General features: G+C 58.1%; 1 protein-coding gene across 1 annotated transcript; it reads left to right on the forward strand.

The window, feature by feature from the left end:
* The first annotated feature begins 14831 nt into the window (after positions 1–14831).
* BARX1 (BARX homeobox 1) lies at positions 14832–18552 on the forward strand. The gene is made up of 4 exons (XM_039475105.2): positions 14832–15249; positions 16945–17236; positions 17319–17403; positions 17829–18552. Exons 1-4 carry the CDS (start codon positions 15027–15029, stop codon positions 17991–17993), a joined length of 765 nt encoding a protein of 254 aa, XP_039331039.1. The 5' UTR covers positions 14832–15026; the 3' UTR covers positions 17994–18552.
* Positions 18553–22095: the final 3543 nt, after the last annotated feature.

Here is a 22095-nt window from a genome sequence, read left to right on the forward strand (position 1 = left end):
AAGAAGATGGAAAAAGGACGAAATCTGCTGTAACTTCTTCCTGCTGATCAGGAACATAGTGGGGGTAGGTGTTAGCCCAAAGGTGAGAGGAGTGGAACTGCTTTGCAACTGTCTGAGCATACTAATGCAGGCCAGGCTGGGGCTCCAAGGATTGCATGATAAAGACGTTAGCGTTGTCATCTGATGGTCTTTTATATTTCTATGTTACAAGTCATAATGTCTCTCTTTGTCGTTTCTAATTTTGTTTGCTTGGGTCTTCTCTCTTGGTTAGTTTAGCTAGTGGTTTATCAATTTTGTTTATCTTTTCAAAGAACCAACTTTTGCTTCATTGGTCCTTTGTATTTTCTTTAGTCTCTATTTCATTTAGTTCTGAATTGTTCTTTCTTTCCTTCTGCTAATTTAGGGTTTTGTTTGTTCTTCCCTTTTCAGTTCTTTGAGGTGTATCATCAGGTGACTTGGGTGTTGTTAAAGGCATTAAGTTTTATAAGGGAAACAGAGCATAAAAGTTTGGAAAATTTGCAGCCTGACTGTGATAGAAAAAAAAAAATCAATTTTCTGGTGAGAAATTCAAGCCAGCTGTAGAAATTTGCATAAGTAGCAAGGATCACACTATTAATCTCCAAGACCATGGGGAAGATGTCTCCAGGTCATGACCTTCACAGCAACCCCTCCCATCACAGGCAGGGAGGCCCAGGAGGAAAAAGTGATTTTGTGGGCTTGGCCTAGGGTTCCCATGCTGGGTGCAGCCCTGTGTCCCAGCCACTCCAGCAGTGGCTGAAAGGGGCCAACATACAGCTCAGTCTGTGGCTTCCGAGGATGGAAGCCCCGAGCCTTGGCAGCTTCCACGTAGTGTTGAGCCTGCGGGTACACAAAAGCCAAGAACTGAGGTTTGGGAACCTCCACCTGGATTCTAGAAGATACATGAAAACACCTGGATGCCAGGCAGAAGTTTGCTCCCGGGGCAGAGGCCTCACGAGAACCTCTGCTGAGGCACTGCAGAAGGGAAATGTGGGGTTGAAGCCCCCACACAGAGTTCCTGCCGGGGCACTGCCTAGTGGAGCTGTGAGAAGAGGGCCACCGTCCTCCAGACCCCAGAGTGGTAGATTCACTGACAGCTTGCACTGTGCACCTGGAAAAGCCGCAGACACTCAATGCCAGCCCATGAAAGCAGTCCCGAGGGAGGCTTTACACTGCAAAGCCACAGGGGTGGAGCTGCCCAAGACCACGGGATCCCGTCAGGGAAGCAAATGGATGCTGAATGTGCTCCAGGCTGGCCACCGCTGCCACCAGCTCGCCCTCCCTCCACCAAGCACTTGGGGCCCTCCCAGAGGGGGCCTGACAGCCTGTGGGTGACATCCTTGGCACTTGGGCCTCCATAGCTGCTGTCCCCACCTCTTGGTGAGGCCTCTTTCCAGGGATCATCTTTAGACCGGACGGATTATGTGGACTGCTGTTGGAGGCCCAGGGCGCTCTCTGTGGCTTGCAGGACACGCAGCAGCACTGTCCTAGCCCATATCAAGGGCATCAAGGTAGCATTCGTGGCACTATCAGAGCTTTCCTGAGTGCCCCATTCATTCACTTCATTCGTTCTCACTTCACCAAGGAAAGCCCTGCCAGGGCCAATGTTTCTTCCCATAAAGCTGAGTCCTCCATTGGAGGGACAAGAAAAGCGAGTGTCAAGGAAGCAGAGGCTGTGGGTCTTGGTGCTGGGGCAGCCCTGACCGGTACTGGTCACATGGTCCCCTGAAGGAACGGCTGCCAGGCCACCTCTCGGAGGGCCCCGAGTGCTTGGTGGAGGGAGAGAGAGCTGGTGGCAGCAGTAGCCAGCCTGGATTCACTGTGCTGGCGCAGGGCTCCCATGCCTCATGTGTCCAGTCTATTTAACACCAGCATGTGCGGGAGCCTGGGGCTGGCCTGGGGCTGGCGGAATGTGCATCAGCTGGTCCTCGCCTCACGAGAACTCCAGGACACAAATGCTAGCGGTATCCTTGTTTTCAGGGGAGAAACTGAGGCACACAGAAGGAAAGTGCCCCTGATATCGAGCAGGACAAGGTTTGCAGCAGACACCTGCCACCTGGCTCGCACCTTCATCTCACGCTCTTGCTGCTTCCTCGTGCGTAACCGGTGCTGCCTTTACTAACTGTTTCCTTTAAATGACAATGTTCTTCCTACTGAATACATATATTTTAAAGTGATCCAGATCTTAATTTTAAAAGCCCAGCATTGGCCAGGCACAGTGGCTCACACTTGTAATTCCAACACTTTGGGATGCCAAGGGTGGCAGATCACCTGAGGTCAGCAGTTCGAGACCAGCCTGGCCAACACGGTGAAACCCCATCTCTACTAAAAATACAAAAATTGGCTGGGCGTTGGTGGGTTGGGGGGGACCTGTAATCCCAGCTACTTGGGGAGACTGAGGCAGGAGAATTGCTTGAGCTGGGGAGGCGGAGGTTGCAGTGAGCCGAGATCACTCCACCGCACTCCAGCCAGGGCAACAAGAGTGAGACTCCATCTCAATAAATAATTAAATATGAAAGCATTTTTATTTTTAAATATGCTTTTTTTTTACATGCTACTTAAAAAAATACGTAAATAAATAAATAAAAGCCCAGCATCACCTAGCAAGTGTGGATGTAGTTAACTGGGGTCTGAATCCTACCGCTGTTCCAGGCACGGCTGTCCGGGGGGCCGGGCTGGTCCAGGGAGGCAGTGACAGGTCTATGAGCACAGTGAGACCACGCTGGCACCAAACTCAGGCTCAGGACTTAGCATGACTGGAAAGACAGAAAGTACCCGGGGAGGGAGTGACTCCTGCTGGGATGTGGTGTCGATTAGTGCGGTGCTCGCATCAGCTGAGACAGCCTGTGTGGCTCAGAGCCCTGCGGCTGGGCCTGGGTCCGCCTCACCCGCGCACATCCCTGCTTTCCCCTAACCCGGGGGAAGGGAGGGGAGGACAGGAAGGGTAGAGCAATGGTCAGGGTTCTCCTCCAGACCAGGCCTGGCTGGCAGAACGTGGCATCTCACAGGCTGCATCAGGTGTCAGCCGCTGCCGGCCCTGGCACCAGGAGCCCCCCAACAGCCCACGCTGGGTCCAGCAGGCTGGGAGGCACTGCTGTCGCCTGGCATGGAGAGGGAGGAGTGGCCTCCTATGGGCAGCACTTGTGTCCTGAGAGTGGGTGCTGGGTGGGGTGGAGGCTGTGGTGGGCGCAGAGCAGGGTGGCCCCAGCCACGAGAAATGGGGGCTCTGAGACTGTGGTCAAATTCTACATTCCACACTGTCCCGCATCTTGGAGCCCAGGACAGTTAAACCAGGGGTAGGAGAAAAAGGAACCGGATGTGCTCCCTGGTCTGCGACCACCGCTGGCAGCTCTGTCGCCTCAGCAGAGGATGGCCGCCACCTTTGCCCTGGGACTTGCTGGGTCAGAGGGGCCTCCCCTCTCTGGACAGGATCTTCGTTGGATCTCCTCCTTTATTTATTTTTATTTTTATTTTTTGAGATGGAGTTTCACTCTTGTCGCCCAGGCTGGAGTTCAGTGGCACAACCTCGACTCGCTGCAACCTCCGCCTCTTGGGCTCAAGTGATTCACCTGCCTCAGCCTCCCAAGTAGCTGGGATTACAGGTTCCCCCCACCACATCCAGCTAATTTTTGTATTTTTAGTAGAGACAAGGTTTCACTACATTGGCCAGGCTGGTCTCGAACAGCTGACCTCAGGTGATCTACCCGCCTCAGCCTCCCAGAGTACTGGGATTACAGGCGTGAGCCAAGGATCGGCTCTTTCTTAATGGCAGCAAGGTGGGGGCTGCAGGCCACACAACACCAGGGCTGGCCAGAATGTAGCCCCTTGTTCTCCTGTCCATGCTGTGGCTAGCCTCCTGCCAAAGGGGCTTCCTCAGGCACCAGCGGGCATTGTAGGGATGAGGGGCATCACAGTCCCTCTGCAGGCAGGGTCACTGGCCCAGGGTGGACTCTGAGGTTTGCCCCTGGGTGATGAGAAAGGGCAAAGATTCAAACGGTGTCTTCCCTGCTGTGATCTCTCTCCTGTGGCTGACATGAGGCTCCCCGCACCACACACACCTCCCCAGCTGAACTTGGTGCCGCTGCAACACAGCAAAGCTCTGCAAACTCAGTGGCTGAAAACCAAACCCCGTTATTGTCTCACATTATTATCTCCTCCATGGGTCAGGATCTGCACAGGGTCTCATGAGGCAGCAATAAAGTGCCAGCAGGCTGCGGTCTTACCTGGAGCTCTGCCAAGGAAGACCCACTTCTGAGCTTATTCAGGCTCTCGGCTGAGTTTTGCTGCTTGCTTTGGGTCCTGGCCATGCGGCCCCGATGTGGGCCGCTCACAACATGCAGCTGGCTTCTTCAAGGCTGGCAGAATTTCTCTGACTTCAGGGAAGACCTCAGTCACTCTTTTTTTCTGTTGAGACAGAGTCTTGCTCTGTCACCAAGGCTGGAGTTCAGTAGTGCAATCTCAGCTCACTGCAACCTCTGCCTCTTGGATTCAAGTGACTCTCCTGCCTTAGCCTCCAGATTAGCTGGGATTATGGGCATGCATCACCACACGTGATTAATGTTTGTATTTTTAGTAGAGACAGGGTTTCTCCATGTTGGCCAGGCTGGTCTTGAACTCCTGACCTAAGGCGATCCATCCGCCTCAGCCTTCCAAAGTGCTGGGATTACAGGCATGAGCCACCATGTCCGATGCCAGTCCCTTTTATAGGGGGTGGTCCCAATTACTCAGGCCCAGGACAATCTCCCTTTTGATCAATTCAAAGTCAACCAGTTAGGGACCTCAAAATCCTTTTTGCCATATCAGGTAACACCATCAGGGCGATGCTATCCTATCATACTGACAGGTCCCTTTATTCAAAGGGATGGATGATGCAGGGCACAGACACTTTGATGGATGAATTTCGCTCTGATCTGTAATAGAAACATAAAATGGAAAGCCAGTAAATGTATAAATTACCGTGAATTGTTAACAGGAAGTATGCAGATAGGATACGTTTTCTTCCCTTGTTTCAACACGTTGCTTATCATCTGGGAAAGGAGCAGGCAGAACTTAAAACCTTATTAAATCTTTTTAATCCATTTGGTTCTATGAGGAGAGAAGCAGACAAATATTGGCAGGACTGTTGGCACAGTTGGTATGAGTTGTACACTGCACAATCAAGAAGTGCTATTCTCGGCACAGTGGTTGACACCCCTAGGAGTTATGCAGTCTGCAAATGGCAGTCCTGCTGTCCTAGACAGAGCTAGGATGGGATGGCATTGGGACCAGCACAGAGTCAACCTATGGAAGAAGCCCAGTACTGTGGGTGTCCTGACAGAATTGAGTCCACAAGACCCTGGCCTTTGAGTGGAGGTGCCTTGCCTGCTCTGTGTGCTTGGGTAGGAACAGGGCTGCCTTCCAGAGCCCTCCTTGGTTATCGAGCTGTTGGCAGGGGATAGCTGCTCCAGCCCGTCTTCTCTGCTCAGAGCAGGATGAGATGGATAATGATGAGTTCAGACCTGGACACAGTGAAGGTGGTGTGCCCGTGGTCACTCGGTTGGGGTGAACTTTGGGCAGCTGGAGCTGTAGGTCTGAGTCAGTGGCAATCAGCGAGGGAAAGCAGGGGTTAAGTCAGAAGGTGAAGGACCCCAAAATGGTCATTGTGATACTGTGGAGGGAGCCCTGGTTCTAATCCCAGCTCCACCTCACAGGCAAATGAGGTCACCCCTCTGTGCCTCCGTTTGCTTGCTAGTAAATTAAGGATAAAACTGCAGGCTTCTAGAGTGGAAGACATGAGTTTCAACGAGATCATGTGAAAGGTGGCACAAGGCCTTGCACAGAGGGTGTGCTCCCAGAAGAGTAACTAAGGCTCTTCCAGGTTGGCGAGTGCACAGTGAAACCGACAAGTGTACTGAGGGACACCCCTTTTCAGCAGCAGGCCCAGAGAGCATCCCCATGGGCTTTATTAGAGGGCATGGAACTCAGTTCCTTAAGCCCTCAAAGGTCAGATGTAGCTGGCTCTAAAAATATCCAAACATTTAAAATCCAACCTGTGCTGTCTGGTCTGCTGATCGGAACACCAACAACCCACAGTGGAAGCCATGAGCTCACTGTGTGTCTGGAAGCTCCCCAGTCCTGGGGCTCAGGGCCTCCAGCACACCTCTGCTCCGTGGCATGCTCCCTCCTGCCGTGTCTACCGCCTTCTGCATACTGTCTTTGCCGCTGGCTGTGAGCACATTTGTACATTTCTGCATGGTTAAACTGAACTTCCTGTGGGCAGATAAGATGCCTTTTGCTTTGTATCTTCAGCACCCAGCAAGGTGTTTCACACACAGAGAGGAAAAGTATACTGGATTATTTTTCCTTTAAAAAAAAAAATCCCCCAGCTTTCTTGAGGTATAATTGGGAAATAAAAATTGCATATATGACTGGGCACGGTGGCTCATGCCTGTAATCCCAGCACTGTGGGAGGCCAAGGCGGGCAGATTGCTTGAGCCCAGGAGTTGGAGACCAGCCTGGGCAACATGGAAACCCCATCTCGACCAAAAATACGAAAATCAGCCTGGCGTGGTGGTGTGTGCCTGCAGTCCCAGCTACTAGGGAGGCTGAGGTGGGAGGATTGCTTGAGCCTGGGAGGTGGAGGTTGCAGTGAGCTGAGATGGTGCCACTGGGCGCCAGCCTGGGTGACAGAGCCAGACACTGTATCAAAAAAAAAAAAAAAAAAAAAAAAAAAGTATGTATTCAAGGTGCACAATGTGAAGTTTTGGTACACGTATATATTGTGATGATCACCACAGTCAAGCTAATTAACATGTCTGTCGCTTCACATCGTTACCCGAAGACGGACTCTTTCAGCACATTTCAAGCATACAATGCATGATTGTTAACTATGATCACGATGCTGGATGTAGATCCCCAGAATTTATCTTAGAGCTGAAAGTTTGTACTCTTCGAGCGACATCTTCTCATTTCTCTCCCCCATCCAGGCTCTAATAACCACCACTCCACTCTGTTTCGATGAAGTCAACTTTCTTAGATTCCACAAACAAGGGAGATCACGCGGTCTCGGTTTCCTTTCGGGGAGCGTGGTTGAGACTCAGCGTGACCAGCAGAGGGCGCAAGAACCCAGGAAGACGCGGGGGAGGGGCGACGAGGCCTCCCTTAGGAGCAAGATTTCCTGGAAACACTTCCAGCGAGCTACCCGTTCATCATCGCCATTTTTCTGTCATATTCTTTCCCTTTGCCTAGTCTCTGCAAGATTTGTCAATTGGCAGCTGTAAAGGCTCAGGGCTTGGGAAACTCCCAGAAAGCCAGAGCCACCGCCCCCTGTCCAGCCACATGTCAGCAGCTGGAGAGGATTTAGATGGAATTGCCAGGGGGTGGGAATGGCGACCGGGAGGAAGCACCCTCAGCGGGGGTGGACTTCGCCCTTAGGAGGCTGCAAGCCTAGGTCACTGGGCTCTCGGCAGTCCATTAGGCAGCCACTGAAGGGCGTGAGCGCCCCGTGACCGGGAGTGCGCAAGGAGCTGGAAGGCAGGGTCAACCATCTGTACTCCAAAGACTGTTGCAACGACTCAGTGAGAGGATGATTGTGCATTGTGCGATCCGGTGTCTGGGTATAGTATTAACAAGGGAAACATTTAAATTGTTGACGACTCAGAAATGGGAGTCGGAAATGAGCCCTGTGATTCTGTGTTCCTAAGGCCCAAATGCTGTTAAACTGATAGATGCTTTCTTAACCAAAAGAAATTAAAAGAAAAAATTTCAATATAAGGCAACATGTCTGATATGGAAGTGAAACATATGTGCAATCAGAAGAACTCAAACTACACCAGAATTGGTGAACTATGGCCCACTGCCTCTTTTTGTTTGGCCAGCAAGCTGAGAATGGTTTTTATGTATTTCAGCGGTTGAAAAAAAAAATAAGAATCATATTTTGCAACATGAAAATTAGATAAAATTCAGATTTTTATATCTGTAAATAAAGTTGGTTGGACCACAGCCATATGCACTCATTTTCACGTTATCTAGGGCTACGGTCGCACTGCAACAACAGGGCTGAGTCGCCACAACAGGTCTCTGTGGCCTGCAGAGCCTAAAACAGTTGATTTTCTGGCCCCTTATAGAATAAGTTTTTCAGTCCATGACCTAAGCTGTTACCATGGCAAGGAGAAAGATTCACCTAAAAACCCACTCCTGTTTTCTCATTTGGGAAAACTGAGGCTTGGACAGGAAATCGGGTTGCTCAAGGGCAGGAGCAGGAAGAGGGCTGCCAACCAGGGTCCTGCGCTCATCCTGAGGCCCCCTGTGTGCTCTGCCCATCTGCAAATGTATGCAATTTGGGCATTTGGGAACTGGGCTTGCAAGTCCATTCCTGGCACCAAGAGGCAGGAAGAGGCAGAAAGTACAGTGTGACATGGGAGAGGGGCCAGGGAAGCCCAGCGCCCATGGAGGTGGCACCAGCTCCTGTCCCCATGGTCTCTGTGTGTCATCGCCAGTCAGTTCAGACCTGCCGGAGGCAGGAGGGCTGGCCTGGAGCCCGGGCACCAGGGGCTGAGCCTGATTGGCAACTGCGGGGTGGTGTGGTTGTAGCCTCTCTTTCTCCCCTCTAGACCCCAAAACTCGTGCCTGTAAAAGAAGCACCATGCCTCCTGTTCCATCACGTCCCAAGCAGCACCCAATGGAAGGTGCTGCTGGAGGAGGCAGTGCCCAGCTCCCTCTCCCAGTCTTGGCAGGGGGGTGGAGTAGGGAGGTGGCAGGTGAAGACAGGACTGGTAGCTAGAGCAGAGTCCTGTGTTAGGAAGGACAGATGCAAGTGTGAGTCCTGGCTGGAGCATGGGCAATGCAATCTGGCCTGGCTTCCCTGCTACCAGTAGACGTTCTGGAGGAGATGTGCGGTCCATCTCACCTGGCTAAGGGGGCAGGGCCCCTTCCCCAACCCCAGGCTTAGCTCCCCAGGCTGCCCAAGCTGGAAGGAACCCCCCACCCCCTACACAAGCTATAGAACCCTCCAAAAGCTCTGTGCCTATAAAACATTAAATCGGCAGAGCGTCTGGCACCTGGTGGGCACACCATGAGCTTGAAAGCCTCTTCTCTTATTAGGAGGATGGGACTGTGGCTTGTAGTCCCTCTGATGAAAAGGAACAGAAAGGAGAGGGGGCGGGAGCAGAAGAGAAGACAACCAGAGAGTGAGCGAGCAATGAAAGCAAGAAGACGGGGTGGGGGGAGGACTTAAAAAACGAAAGAGGAGGGGTAAACGGGTGGAAGAAGGGAAGAGAAAAATAAAAGCAAATAATGAAAAGGAGAAAAGAAGAGAAGTCCGAGCCCTTTCCACCGGCGCCTCGCCTGTTCCGGCCGGCGCAGGCCAGCCGCTCCACGGGGCCTCGGGCTGTGCGCGTCCAGGAGGCTTCTCGCGTTCGCGCGGAGCCAGATCCGCGGCGTCCAGCGGCTGTGAGCAGCGTCGCACGGGCTCTGTGGGAGCCCGGGGTGGAAACCAGGTGGCGAGCCGCGACCAGACACCAGCCGGATGGGACGAGGAGGGCCTGCGGGGTCGGCCGCACGGACCCTAACTTTCCTCGGAAGGCCGGAGCTGCAAGCGCGCAGGAGTCAGACCTGGACCCAGGGCTGGCGCGTTCTTGAAGGCTCCACACTCACAGTCCGGAGAGCGCCCGCGCAGGTCCCGCACACGGCTCCCGCCGGCTTTGACATCCGCGCCCAGCAGCTCTGGCCCGCGCTGCTTAGCCCCACGGATCCCCGGCACCCAGACGGCTACTTCCTGGCTCTGGGTGTGGCCTCGGGCCCAGCTGGTTCGCGCGACTGGACTCGGACGCAAGGTCGCTGTGGGAACCGCCCGAGCTGGCCAGCGATGGGTGTGAAATGGAGGCGGGACCGGTCCAGGGCCTGGAGGGCCAGGAGCGGCGGGCTGGTGACTGCCCGCGTCCGGCAGCATCGCCTCTTGTTCCCAGGCCGCTAAGAACCGGGTCATCGCCGCGTCGCGGGAGCGAGTTATTTGTTACCTATCTAAAGATCTTTTATGTGTTATTTTTGTTAAGAGATGGGGTCTGGATCTATTGCCCAGGCGGGTGCAGCGGGGCAATCATAGCTCACTGCAGCCTCGAACTCTTGGGCCGAAGGAATTCGCCTGCCCAGAAGCTGGGACTACAGGCGCTTGCTAGCACTCTGGACTGTTGGATCTATTTAAATTCACACTTCAATAGAGAATCACACATTAAAAAAATCAACAACAAATCTTACAAAACAAAAATAAGGTAGCGAATTCCAAAGGAACAAATTTGTAAATTGCTCCAAGAGGGGGAGCTTGGAAAGAGGGGGATGTAATAAAGGCGCTGTCACCCCAAACGCAATTTGACCCCGAGCTTCTAGGGCTTTAAAATGACTCAAAACGAATGCCCACTCTTGAGTTCGAAATTTTCATTTAAAAAAGCGTCACTGAGACTGGCTTCTCCAAAGAGAAAGCGAGTCGGTGGTCTCCAGGAGCTAGTGACCTGTAAGCGTAGGGACCGGGTGATTTTATAATTCCAAGATTTTCTGTTTTGAAGCTAGGAAAGATGTTGCCAGCCTTGGCACCCGGGAAAAGCAGGGCGCGCGCTGTAGTCCATCAAGACGGTGAGCTCTGATCGAGGTCCAGACGGCCTCTGCCGGGCACAGCACACCTTCGGCCGAGGCCGGTGCCCCAGTCCCAGCGGCGCCACCAACGCCACCAATAGTCTACTGGGGCCGAGGACAATTAGAACCAAAGGAAAAAGAAAAGAGAAAGGAGAGGGGGGAAGAGAGAGAGAGAGAGAGAGAGAGAGAGAGAGAGAGAGAGAGAGAGAGAAGGAAGGAAGGAAGGAAGGAAGGAAGGAAGGAAGGAAGGAAGGAAGTCCATTCTGGGCGCTTGCGTCTGGTCCCCAGGGACCGACCGTGTGCTTGGCGGCGGGGCGCGCCAGGTTGCATCGGGAGCAGAAGGCCTCGAGGTTGGGCGGCGCGGGGCCACCTGGGCCCCTAGGGGCCGGACGTCCACCAGTGAGGGCATGGGACCCCCCCGCAGGCGGCTGCTCTGGCGACTGCATCCGGAGGTGAGCTGACCGTTCTGGAAGAAACCTCTGCTCCACCGCGGCCCCAACTTCGTTTTGCCAATGAAGATGCAGACACGCTGCAAGTGGGAGCGGAAGCAAACTGCCCGCGGCGGAGGAGCACGAGAAGAGCCAGCGTCTTCCAAGCAATGCACGATCTTCCGGCCGCTGGCCGCTGAGCCTGCCCCGGCTGCTCCTTCCAGACTCAACTTCCCCCTTCTGTACAACAATGGCTCCAGGATCCCTTAGCGCGCGAAGCCGTTCCACGGTCCCGTCTGGGAGGCGCTGAGATAGGAGGATGGTGTGGGTGGAGGGGAGGTCATTCTGGAACCTACACCTGAATGCTTCAGAGCTTCAGTTGCGGGAATGAGGTGGTCCCTTCCCTGTTCCGCAGCCTCCAAAGGGTCTGTGGGGTCTGAGGGGCACAACAGGGGTGGGAAGGCCGGCTCTACGCTCCGAGGGACCTCACCCAGCGACCGGGCGACGCCGAGAACCCCCTGCCGCCCGGAGCCCCTCGCCGCCCTGCTGCCAGGGAGGGCGGCTGGCCCGGGGCGCTGAGGTCACCTTTTCCACTGCGCCCGCCGCTAGCAGGACGGTTTCCGGGATTTTCACGGCGGCGGCGAGAGGCCTCAGGAGGGGGTCTGTCCCAGGCGTCGGGCTGGCAGCTGAGCCCCTGGGGTGGGATTGCGATCCCAGACTGCACCCCACTGGGGAGGAGACTTCCCCTCCCTGGGCCTCGGTGTCCCCGACAGGGAGGGGGTTCCCGTTCTCTGGGAGCGTGTTTTCCTGCTGCCAACGCGGCAGTGCCTGAGCAGAAGAGGCCCTGCCGCCGCCGTTTTTGTTTAATTTTCGCCTAAAAGGGGTTTATCTGCAGGTTTGCCCTGAGGTCCCTCAACGGGGAGGCTGCGTCTGGCAGGAGCCAGGGAGAGCAGGGAGGTGTTTTGGGAGATGGGGGCAGGACCCTGGCTCTCTCAGACCCTCGAGCCAGCTGCGGTCTCCCAAAGCGCCCTAGGCGCTGGGCATTCTCCTTCCAGCCCTCAGGACCTCATTCCCGAAGCTGTCCTCTGTTCATGCTTCAGTCCCAGCCTGGGGCTGCAGGAAATGGTCCTGGCCAGGGTCCAAGGAGCTGAGAGTGCACACCTGTGGAATGGGGTGAGGGCTGGGCTGCACTAGTCTTCTGACTCCCCAAAATCTAGAGATGAGGCCTCCATCCTGAAAATGACCCCCTCCCCGCAACCTGACCAAGAAGCTACCCCAGAAGGATGGCCCGTGGTAAAATAACTGTAGTGACAGCTGATCAATAGTGTGATCCCCAGATCCTTGGATCTGGGATCTGGGGACTCATTTTGAGGATGTGAGACCCTCAGGTCTTGAGGGTGGGGCAGAAATGGTTCAAATCTGGGTGGCTTCTGTTAGGGCCCAAATAACAGGGGATGGGACAGAGGGCAGCTGAGCCTACCCTAGGGAGAAGCCACCACTAGGCTCTGACCTTAGGGAAATGCAGAAGCCAGGGGGTAGGGAGGGGGGCAGGGGCCCTGCTAGGATGGGAGGTGGGGGTGGGGAGAAGGGCTTGACAGACTCTGTGCAAGGAGCAATAGTAAACCAGCCCTACTCCGTGTGGTCCCTGCACCAGGCCCTGCCTCTTGCTGGGCCTCAGTTTCCCAGCTGAGAAAGGAGGTGGTTGATTGAGTGATACCATCGCACCTATCCAGGGAGGGTTCTCTGAGCCTATCCATGGGTGGGTGGAGCCCGACTGGGCTGCCCCAGCCTCCAGGAGACACTGGCTTGTTTCTGTTTGCCAGGTAGGAAGTCGGTGGCTGCTTGGCCAAAAGCAACAGGGCCAGCTTCACGGTCTCTTCATCGCTCACAAGGAGGCCTGCTCAGTGTGGGATACTGCTGTTTTATCGACCCCTCTCCACTCTTTCCAAAGAACTACGTAGGCTCACAGCAGCGCCCTCCCAGAGGTTCCTGGGAAAGGGTGCTCCTCCTCCTCCTGACCTTTCTGGGGCTCTCTAACCAGAAAATAGGCCACCTTTTTTCACTCCCGATGGTAACTCCAAGTTCATCAACTGGGAAGGAGAGACAGTGGGCTCTGGGGATTGGAGTCTTACCAGAGTAAGGTAGTCTTTGTCCCCACTCCAGCCCCTACCGACAAAGGATCTGGGCTACCTTCTAGTCCTCCCCACCTGCCCCCCCCACCCAACGCCTGAGTCAGGCAGGGGTCAGGGGCAGCTGAAGCTGGAGAAAGGACTTCAACTTGCGTGGGGGGCCTGGCCATAGGTGTGCTAAGCCCTAGTTACCTGAAGTGAAGACTGAGTCCCTGCACAGAGCTCACATGGGAAATAGGGGTGGCCCAGAACACCCACAGTGGGTCAGGCGCTGACTAGCAGTGGTGGATGGGGCTGGGCGGTGGGACCTGTGATTCCTGAGGAGGAGGAGAAGGGCAGGTGCTCCTCTTCCAGCCTCCTGGGGACCTCTCCCCTCTTACCTAAGGGCTCTGAGGGGGCAGGACCCCCCACTGAGTTCTCACAGTCTCCCTGGAGCCAAGTGTCAGCATCTCCTCGGGACAGGTCAGGAAACTGAGGCCCACAAAGGGGCAGTGGTTTGACTAGTACTGGCAGGACCAATGAGAGGAGCTCAGGGTAGAGTAGCTTTTGGGTTGTTCACCCCAAGGATTGGGCTTACACTCTTCTAATGGTGGAAAGAAAGATCTACAGAAGGCACTGCCAACTTCATCATGACGGAAGCTTTGAGGCTCCGCAACAGAGCCAGGTCACACCAGAGTTTGATCTTCAGACTCTCGGAGCACCCTGCGGCCCCCTGGCCCCAGCTCCGCCCAGTAACGGTTTCTTGACGCCCCAAAGCTGAGAAAAGGCAAAGCTTCCTCCTTCCCTTCTCCTTGAATACTTCTTTCCTGACTAGGGGGACGCAACCAGCCCACAGCCTCCTAGGGGCTGTCAAGGAGGACGTGTCCCTGGATCCTTTGAATTTGCAATTCAAGCAAATCTCGGCTGGAGTACGTTTTTCTCTCAAGGCAGCCTGGAGCGAAGTCAGGCCGTGCATGGTAAACTGAGGCAGAGGTGGGCGGGGTGCACAGGTGCCGCCACCTCTCTGCTCCCTGCATCCCTGCACGCTGCCGCACCCTTGCCGAGGTGGCGGTCCGCAGCCCTGGCCTGTAGGTTGCACGCGGCCACCTCTTCCCAGCTGAGCGGAGCGGCCTTCGCCCCTCCTCCTCCTGACCTTTCCGGGGCTCCCTAACCGCCGACCAGGCCGCTCGAATTTTAGCTGTCCCCTTTCTTTACCGCCGCCTCCCTGTGCCCCGCCTGCCTCTGTGCCCTCCGGCACGTCACAGCCCGCTAGCTCTCACGCCTCTGTCGGTCTCTCTGCGCACATCTCCGTGGCGTCCCCGGCACCCTCGTAACACTGTCTCGAACCCTGTTTGCCCACGCCGTCTCCCTGTGCTCCCTCTCTCACCTGTGTCGTTTGATCCCTCCGACTCTTGTCTCTGGGGGTCTTGTCTCCCGAACTCTCCGGCTCTCTCCTTCCAGGGCGTGCGCTCCGCTAGGTCTCCCTCGGTCTCGGTCGACCGGCCTCTCTCACGCGGCCCCCTCCCTCTCGGCCTCCCTTCCTCCTCCCTCCCTTGTGGGTCCCTCCCTCCGGCTCAGCCTAGGGGTTGGGGGCGGCGGCGCGGGGCGGGGCGGGGCGGGGCAGTGACGCGGGGCCGGCCGGGCTAGAGGCGCGGCCGCGCGGGGCGGGGGCGCAGTCCCGGGTCCGACCGGCCGAGCCCCACGCGCCCCGCCCGCGCCCTGCGCCTCCGCCCCGCCGGCCGGCGGGGGAGGGGGCATGAGCCGGCACCCGCGCGCCGCCCGGAGCTGCGGGCCGGCCTAGAGCCCCGCGCCGGAGCCAAGCCGCCGCCGCCGCAGCCAAACCGCGGGCGCAGCCGTGGGCGCCGCGATGCAGCGGCAGGGGGAGCCGGGCGCCGCGCGCTTCGGCCCGCCCGAGGGCTGCGCAGACCCCCGGCCGCACCGCTATCGCAGCTTCATGATTGAGGAGATCCTTACGGAGCCGCCCGGGCCCAAGGGCGCCGCGCCTGCTGCCGCCGCTGCCGCGGCGGGGGAGCTGCTGAAGTTCGGCGTGCAGGCGCTGCTGGCGGCGCGGCCCTTCCACAGCCACCTGGGTACGTGTGGCGCCGCGGGGGCGCGGGTCGGGCTTGGCCAGAGACGGCGAGCTGAACTGCGGGGGGCGCCCCGAGCCTCCTCCCGCGGCCCCGAAGCAGTCCCTGCAAGTTGCTCTGGGAGCGCAGGCTCTGGGACCGTCTCTCCGAGCCCTCCAGGCGGGAGGCGGACGGTGCAGGCGCCAGGCCGCGCAGAAACCAGGCCTCGTGCCCGCCTGCCGCCCGGGGAGGGTGTTCGCTCTCCCCTTCGCCGCCGCTCTTCGGCCTTCAGCCCCGGGACCCCGAGTGCGCACCCCCGTCGCAGGCGCACTGCCAGGCTCCCGACCCTTGTGGGTAGAAGGGACCTCAGGCCACGGGCGCCTGGGCTTCGCCCCCGAGGGCTGCCCAAGCCGGGGCGGTCGGACCTCTGGGGAGGAGGCCTGCACTCCCGGCTGGGTGCGGACGCGGGCCCAAAGCGCCCCGAGGCCCCGGGAGCTCCAGCGCGCGAGGAAAGCGGCCTGGGCCGCAGTGCGGACCCGCCTGGGCCTTGCTCGGGGCCAGAGGCCTGACTGTGAGCAGCTGCCTAGCTGTCCCTTCTGCTTTCAGGTCGGCGGGGCCTCTGCAGGGCTTGAGCGGCCTGCGCGGACCTTCCCAGCTTCTGTCCTTTCTCCTCCTTTGGCGGGGCCTGCCCTGCGCTGATGGTGCGGTCTCCATCGCACTCCGCGCTCAGCTTGTCTTGCCCTAGCTCGCTTTCCACCCGGCCACCGACTGGCCTCCCTCGGCTTCTCTCGCTGGGGTCGGGCTGCCTCCGGCCTCCCACCTTTACCCTGTCGGACCTCCGCCTGCATTTACCCAAGCCTTGCCCGGCCCTTTCCGACCCCAGCCGGGCTGGGACTCGCCCCTCAGTGACAGGCCTGCGGGAGAAGGAAGGCTCCTACGCTGTAGCCGGGACCCCGGCCCTTCAAGCCTCCTTCCCTGCACCCACCACTTCCCAGCCGGTGCTCCCCAGGCCGGAGGCGGCAGGGCCAGCGCGCTTCTTCTAAGTCCACCTGGGACTCGGCCATTCTGCCACCTTTCATCTCCATCTGCTCTGTTGTTAGTAATTCGTTTGAAGCGGGCACAAAATCATTTTAGGACTGAAGAAAACGGAAACATCTTCATTGGGGAAGCCTCTGAAGATAGAAAACGTGAACAATAATTTACGGGTTTTCAGGGTACTTTGGAATTTCCAGGAAGCACCCAACCCCAGCCCAGATGACGCCTGGCCACCCATGGCTGTTGTGCCACGCACGGAAGCGCAAATGTGCACGCTCCGTGCACACTTTTAATGCTGATTTGATTGGAGCAAACGCCCAGCTTCTTAACCGGCTGCCATTTTCTGTTTGGTTTCTTTTTACCCCAAAGGACAAGACACACTCTGAGTTACTCGCAGCTGCAAACATGTTCATCAAGAAACCCAAGATCTCAGAGGCAGCTGAGGCCTAGGGAACTTCAGGACAGAGCACAGGGTCGGGGACATCCTCCCTCCCAGATTTGGGGAACAGTGGCGTTGAGGAGGGTCTCCATCGGCCCCCATAGCGCCAAGCGTCAGGGCGTGGAGGTTTTGCAGCTGGGTGGCTCTGGCCAAGCGCGAGCACTCCCGCGGCACGTGGTGCGGCAGTCCCCGGGCAGGAGAGCGCGACTCTAGCTCACCCGGCTCCCCATTCTCTTTCTTCGCAGCCGTACTGAAGGCCGAGCAGGCGGCGGTGTTCAAGTTCCCACTGGCGCCGCTGGGCTGTTCCGGGCTGAGCTCTGCACTGCTGGCGGCCGGGCCGGGGCTGCCCTGCGCCGGGGGTGCGCCACACCTGCCGCTTGAGTTGCAACTCCGCGGGAAGCTAGAGGCGTCAGGCCCTGGGGAGCCGGGCACCAAGGCCAAGAAGGGGCGTCGGAGCCGCACTGTGTTCACGGAGCTGCAACTGATGGGCCTTGAGAAACGCTTCGAGAAGCAGAAGTACCTTTCCACGCCGGACAGGTAGGGCGGGGCAAGGCTGGGGCCAGCTGGCTGTGGGCGTGTGGTCGCTTGCCTTGCTGAGGGTGCGCCCTGCTCTTTCCAGAATAGATCTTGCTGAGTCCCTGGGCCTGAGCCAGTTGCAGGTGAAGACCTGGTACCAGAATCGGAGGATGAAGTGGAAGAAAATAGTGAGTGGTCCTGGTGTCGTCCCGCCCCTCGGCTTCCTGGCCCTTGCCCCGAAGCCTTGCAGAGCTGCCCTTCTTCTCCCTGCGGAGACTCTGCCCAACCTCCCGATTCCCTCGGTCCCTCGGTGCGTGCTACGCACTGGGACCCTCTCAGTTCTCTCTGCCCCTTGGGTGCCTGGCTAAACCAGCATTTCTTCCTCTCCCGCGTCACCTTCGGGCCTCCTGGCAGTCTTATGCTCCCCTGGCCAGGCCTCAGGCCGCCGCTCCCCAGCGGCATTCCGACAAAGAGCCGCCATTTCCAGGGGCATTTCCCCACCATTTCCTCATCTGGTCTCCTGTATTCCTTCGTCCCACCTGGGTGCAGGTCTCCTCGGGGGGTCCCCGGTCCACGGCCTGGCTCACCCAGGGGCTGGTGGTCCCCCGTGCAGGTGCTGCAGGGCGGCGGCCTGGAGTCTCCTACTAAGCCCAAGGGGCGGCCCAAGAAGAACTCGATTCCAACGAGCGAGCAGCTCACTGAGCAGGAGCGCGCCAAGGATGCAGAGAAACTGGCGGAGGTGCCTGGCGAGCCCAGCGACCAAAGCCGAGAGGACTAAGGGCGGTATACGGTGCGGGGCCCGGGATGCCCACGCCGCCCGCACCCCTTCACCCGGCGGAAACCCGCTGGCCTTCCCTTCCGCGTCCAAGACGTTTACTTCCTAAACGTTTTTATTATGATCTTGAATGCGGGCAACTGGGGCCAAACGAGGAAGGACACAGACCCTAAAGCCAGACCCAGGTCCCAGCGCGCTTCTGGGTCCTAACCTGGGAGACTCGCGTCCAGCGCAGCGGAAGCTACTGGTCGCTGCCCCGAGCTCCGTGGCGCAGAGCGCTCCACGCGCATTCACTCCCGGCTCCTCGCCTGCACCCCCACCCTGTCTGGGGCCTGCCCTCCCAGCCACAGAGCCTCCAGGCACACACCCGCTTTTGGACGTCGGGGACCCGGCGGTTGGGCTCAGGCCACTACGGCCTGAGATTGCTCCTCCCCCCCCCCACTCCACTCCCGGGCAAACAGTCGGCTCGGCCGGGAGGCCGGGTCGCCGAAGTCTCTGGGGCCCCTACCCCTTCTTGCGAAGACGGTGACTTTTTTTTCCAATAAAATATTTTATGACACAATCGGGCTCGGAGGAGCAGCTTTTGAATCCGCAGGGGTTGGGTGTGGGCGCGGTAAGATAAGCAGAACGGTTGCTTCTAAAACTTCCTTCCCTCGGGCTGTGTGGAAGGTAGCTGTGCTCTTCACCACAAGCCCAGGCCAGGCGCGGCGGGCGGCTCGGTGGCTGCAGGATCCTAGGAGTCGCTTCCACTCTGGGCGTGAGGGGCCACTCTGAACTCCACCTCCTCTTCCTTGCCAGCCGGAGTGCCGCGGGCAGGAGCGGTCTGGCCGCACCGCAGGTTCCAAAGGAGCGGGAGCCGGAGGTCCGCCGCAGAGCTCGCTCCGCAAGTGGCGGGACTGAGAATCGCCTCAGTTGCTGGTTCGGTTTCCTGGAACTTGAAGGACCAGTGTGTGCGGTCCTTGAGATGGTCTTGACCAACCCTTTACGAGGCGATGGGAAGTCGAGGGCACGAGGTTTAGACAGAGCCGCCCACCGGTGCGGCAGCCCGCCCGCGGGTCCTGGCAGCAGCCAGGGCTCCCCTGAGTTCGCACATTTTGCGCAGGATACTCCAGGCGGCAGCCCTGGGCTGCTGAGTTCTGGCTCGGGCAGTGAGGGCACCTGGCTGATGGAGAGAGAGGATTCAGAGCTGACCCCGGGCTGGGGAGGGTGGTCCCTTGCAGGGGCACAGTTTGGCTGCGTGTGCCCTCAGGTGTCCCTTTCTCAAGGAGAAGGTCTCAGTAGCCTTCTCGCAGTCCAGGCTGGGCTCAGGGCTGCCTGTGGGTTCCTGTCCTGCTTCCTGAAGCTGGGAGTGGGGAGGGTGACCAGAGGTGGCGATGGAGCGATGGCCTCTTTACTGGCTCAAGAAGACTGAAACTTGGCCACGCGGAGTTCCTGAAGCCAGGTCCTTCCATGCTCAAAGAGGAAAAGAGATTTAGGAACAAATAGAAAAAAAAAAAAAAAAAAAATTCAGGAACAGGCAAACACAAAACTCAGCTTCAGGCTTTGTATTTCAGATTGTGAACGTGACCCCTTCTGGCCCCCACCTACTGTGACAACACCTGCCCTTTCATATCTCGGCTTGATAGGCTCTTCCCAGAACCTGAGCTTGGACTTTCCCTCCTGGAACCTCAAGGCCTGAAGGAATGTGGGGGGGCGGGGAATGAGGAGGGGAGAGGGAAAGAGCAAGCACTTTCTGAGGGGTGCAGCCACTGTCCTCACCCTAGTCCTGCCAGGAGTGGGAAATCAGCTCTTGCACACTCAGGGTTCGTAATTCAGCCTTGCAAACAGCTCCCAGACTACTGGCCTGCTTTTCCTGAGAAACCCGAAGACCTACCCAATCCCGACCACCTGGAACGAATGAATCATCAGAATGCGACTGCGCCCCCTAATCCCTTCCAGCCTTGGGGTTACTCTTAGGTCTTTCAACCTAGCGACCCTGCAGTAAGTTTCCTGCACTGATCCCAACAGCCAAGTGACTTACGAGCCTGCATTTAATCCTCCCTATTTGAAAGGACAGGAAGTGAAGGTCTGACTTCTGTGGAAAGGGAGGCCTGAGGGACCTGGATTCCAGCTGTGTCTCTGTCAACCACGCAGAGTTGTGGAAGAAGGTAGAATGCACCTATGCCACTCAAGAGGGTCAAGGAGGGGGATCTGACCAGCATCAGTCACAGTTCCTTCAAGGCGCTCCTGTTTCACTCAATCCGAGGAAGGCAGCCTTGGCAGATTAGACGCCCCGTGAGTTTTCGGCACCTTCCCAAGGTGCCTCGCTGTTCTGGACCTAGTGGTCTTTGTAGGACCAGGGCTCTGAGAGGTGGGGAAGGGGGGTCCTGCCAATCCGGAGTCCGAGCATAAGGGCCCCAATATTTCCGCGGGAACAGCCCCCTCCGGGCGCAGAGGGGAACTTGCTGAGGGAACTCCTGAGGGGGGTCACTTGTGGGTCAGTGGGGAAGTTGGGCCTCAAATGAGGGAAGCCAGATTCCAGGCCCTGCAGGGCGGGAGGGGTGGAGTTTCTGTTATTGCCTCTGTTATTGTTTCTGTTATTGTCCTTGGCGGGACAGGGAACGCAGAGGCAGAACGAGACCCCAAGAGCGGGGAAGAGGAGCGGGCTGCGCGCCGTGGTGTTTGGGCAGCTCAGGGCTTCCTTGCTTGGTGGAATCCTTGAGACCCGACGGCAGCTCCGGGCCTGCTCCAGGGAGCTAAGGCGCAGAGGCGGAGGACTGCCCGCGGCCCGGAGACTCGGTGCAGACCCAGCCCGCGAAGCTGCCGCTCTAGGTAAAGGGACCCCATGCTGCCTTCCAAGGTAACGCGGTCCGGCCGGCTGCGCGTGCCAGACGCGAGCTCCCCGGAGCCTGCCCTGCGTGCCACTGCGCCCCAGCCAGCCAGCGCCGGGGTCGTCTCTGCCCGCAGGCAGCAGCTGCATCCCTCACTTCAGGCCCGGGGCCTGAAGAAAAGATCCCTCGGGTCCCCTCTGTGCCCCAGTCTCTTCTCACCCCCAAGGTCCTGGGAAACACAACGCAGAGACGGCGCAGGCGGCCCAGGCGGTGGCCGAGCTTCCCGGAGCCCCTGGGCCGTGGCCAAGGGAGGGAGAGGGTTCGGGAGTCTCGCGAGAGCTGTGGCCCCGCGGGAGGGGGGAGCGCCCGCGACCGCCAGGCCCCTGGGGACGCGAAGGGCTGGGGGCGAAGGGAGGGCTGGGATTAGCCTGGCCGCGGCGTTCGCCCAAAGGCGCGAGGTTTGCGCTCAGTGTGCTCTATTCAAGGTGGCCTGGGGAACGAGGGAGTCTTTAGGGGAGGATTGGCACAAGGGCCTGGGCCGGGGATGGAGAAGGGAGTCGCCTCGCGACTGGAGTGTTCCTGGCCCGCAGCGAGACGCTCTCCCGGTCAGTAGACGGGGAGCTGGAGTCCCGGCAGGGAGAAGCTTTGGGCGGCGCCTGCGGGGCCCGGCACGCAGCAGGCGCGTGGGGAGCCGAGGGCCCGCTGCGAAGGGCCGGGGGACTCCAGCTCGCCGCGGCCTCCAAGGAGAGTCCCCGCACCACCGGGAGAGTCACAGGCGCAGTCGCGAGCGGGGGCGCCCCATCCCTCCCCCTGGCTCCCCACTTACAAAATACATTCCTCTGGCTTACTCCTTCCCTGTTCTGGATTTCTCTAGAGGGTCACTCGTGGGGACTCAGAGGAAAAACAGAAGCGCGGGGCTCGCCCCACGTTGACTGCAGCAGAATCGAAGGTTTCTGTCTCTTGGAGCCGAGGGCACTGTCTTGCTGTGCCTACAGAGAAACCGAGCAGGGCGGGCTAGGAGTGGCCAAAATGCTTAAGTGGCAGTCCTCTTAACCCGGACTGAGACCTTCGCTTGGCCATCTCTCCTCATTTTCCTGAAGCTCCAGGGTCGCAGTAGAATCCTGGCACCTCCTCTGTTTTCAGTTGTCCCCCCACGCCCCCAATTTTCTTTCTACAGGTCAGGGAGCCTCTCTGTCCTAGAAATGGCAGTACCTGAAGGAGAAGAAACGCAAAGGACATCCCTAAGCCCACCTTGGGTTTCTGTGTCCACGAAAGAGACTAGCTGAGGTTGGGAA

The sequence above is a fragment of the Saimiri boliviensis genome, chromosome 2, assembly GCF_048565385.1.
Source record: "Saimiri boliviensis isolate mSaiBol1 chromosome 2, mSaiBol1.pri, whole genome shotgun sequence".
In the NCBI taxonomy this organism is placed as follows: Eukaryota; Metazoa; Chordata; class Mammalia; order Primates; family Cebidae; genus Saimiri; species Saimiri boliviensis.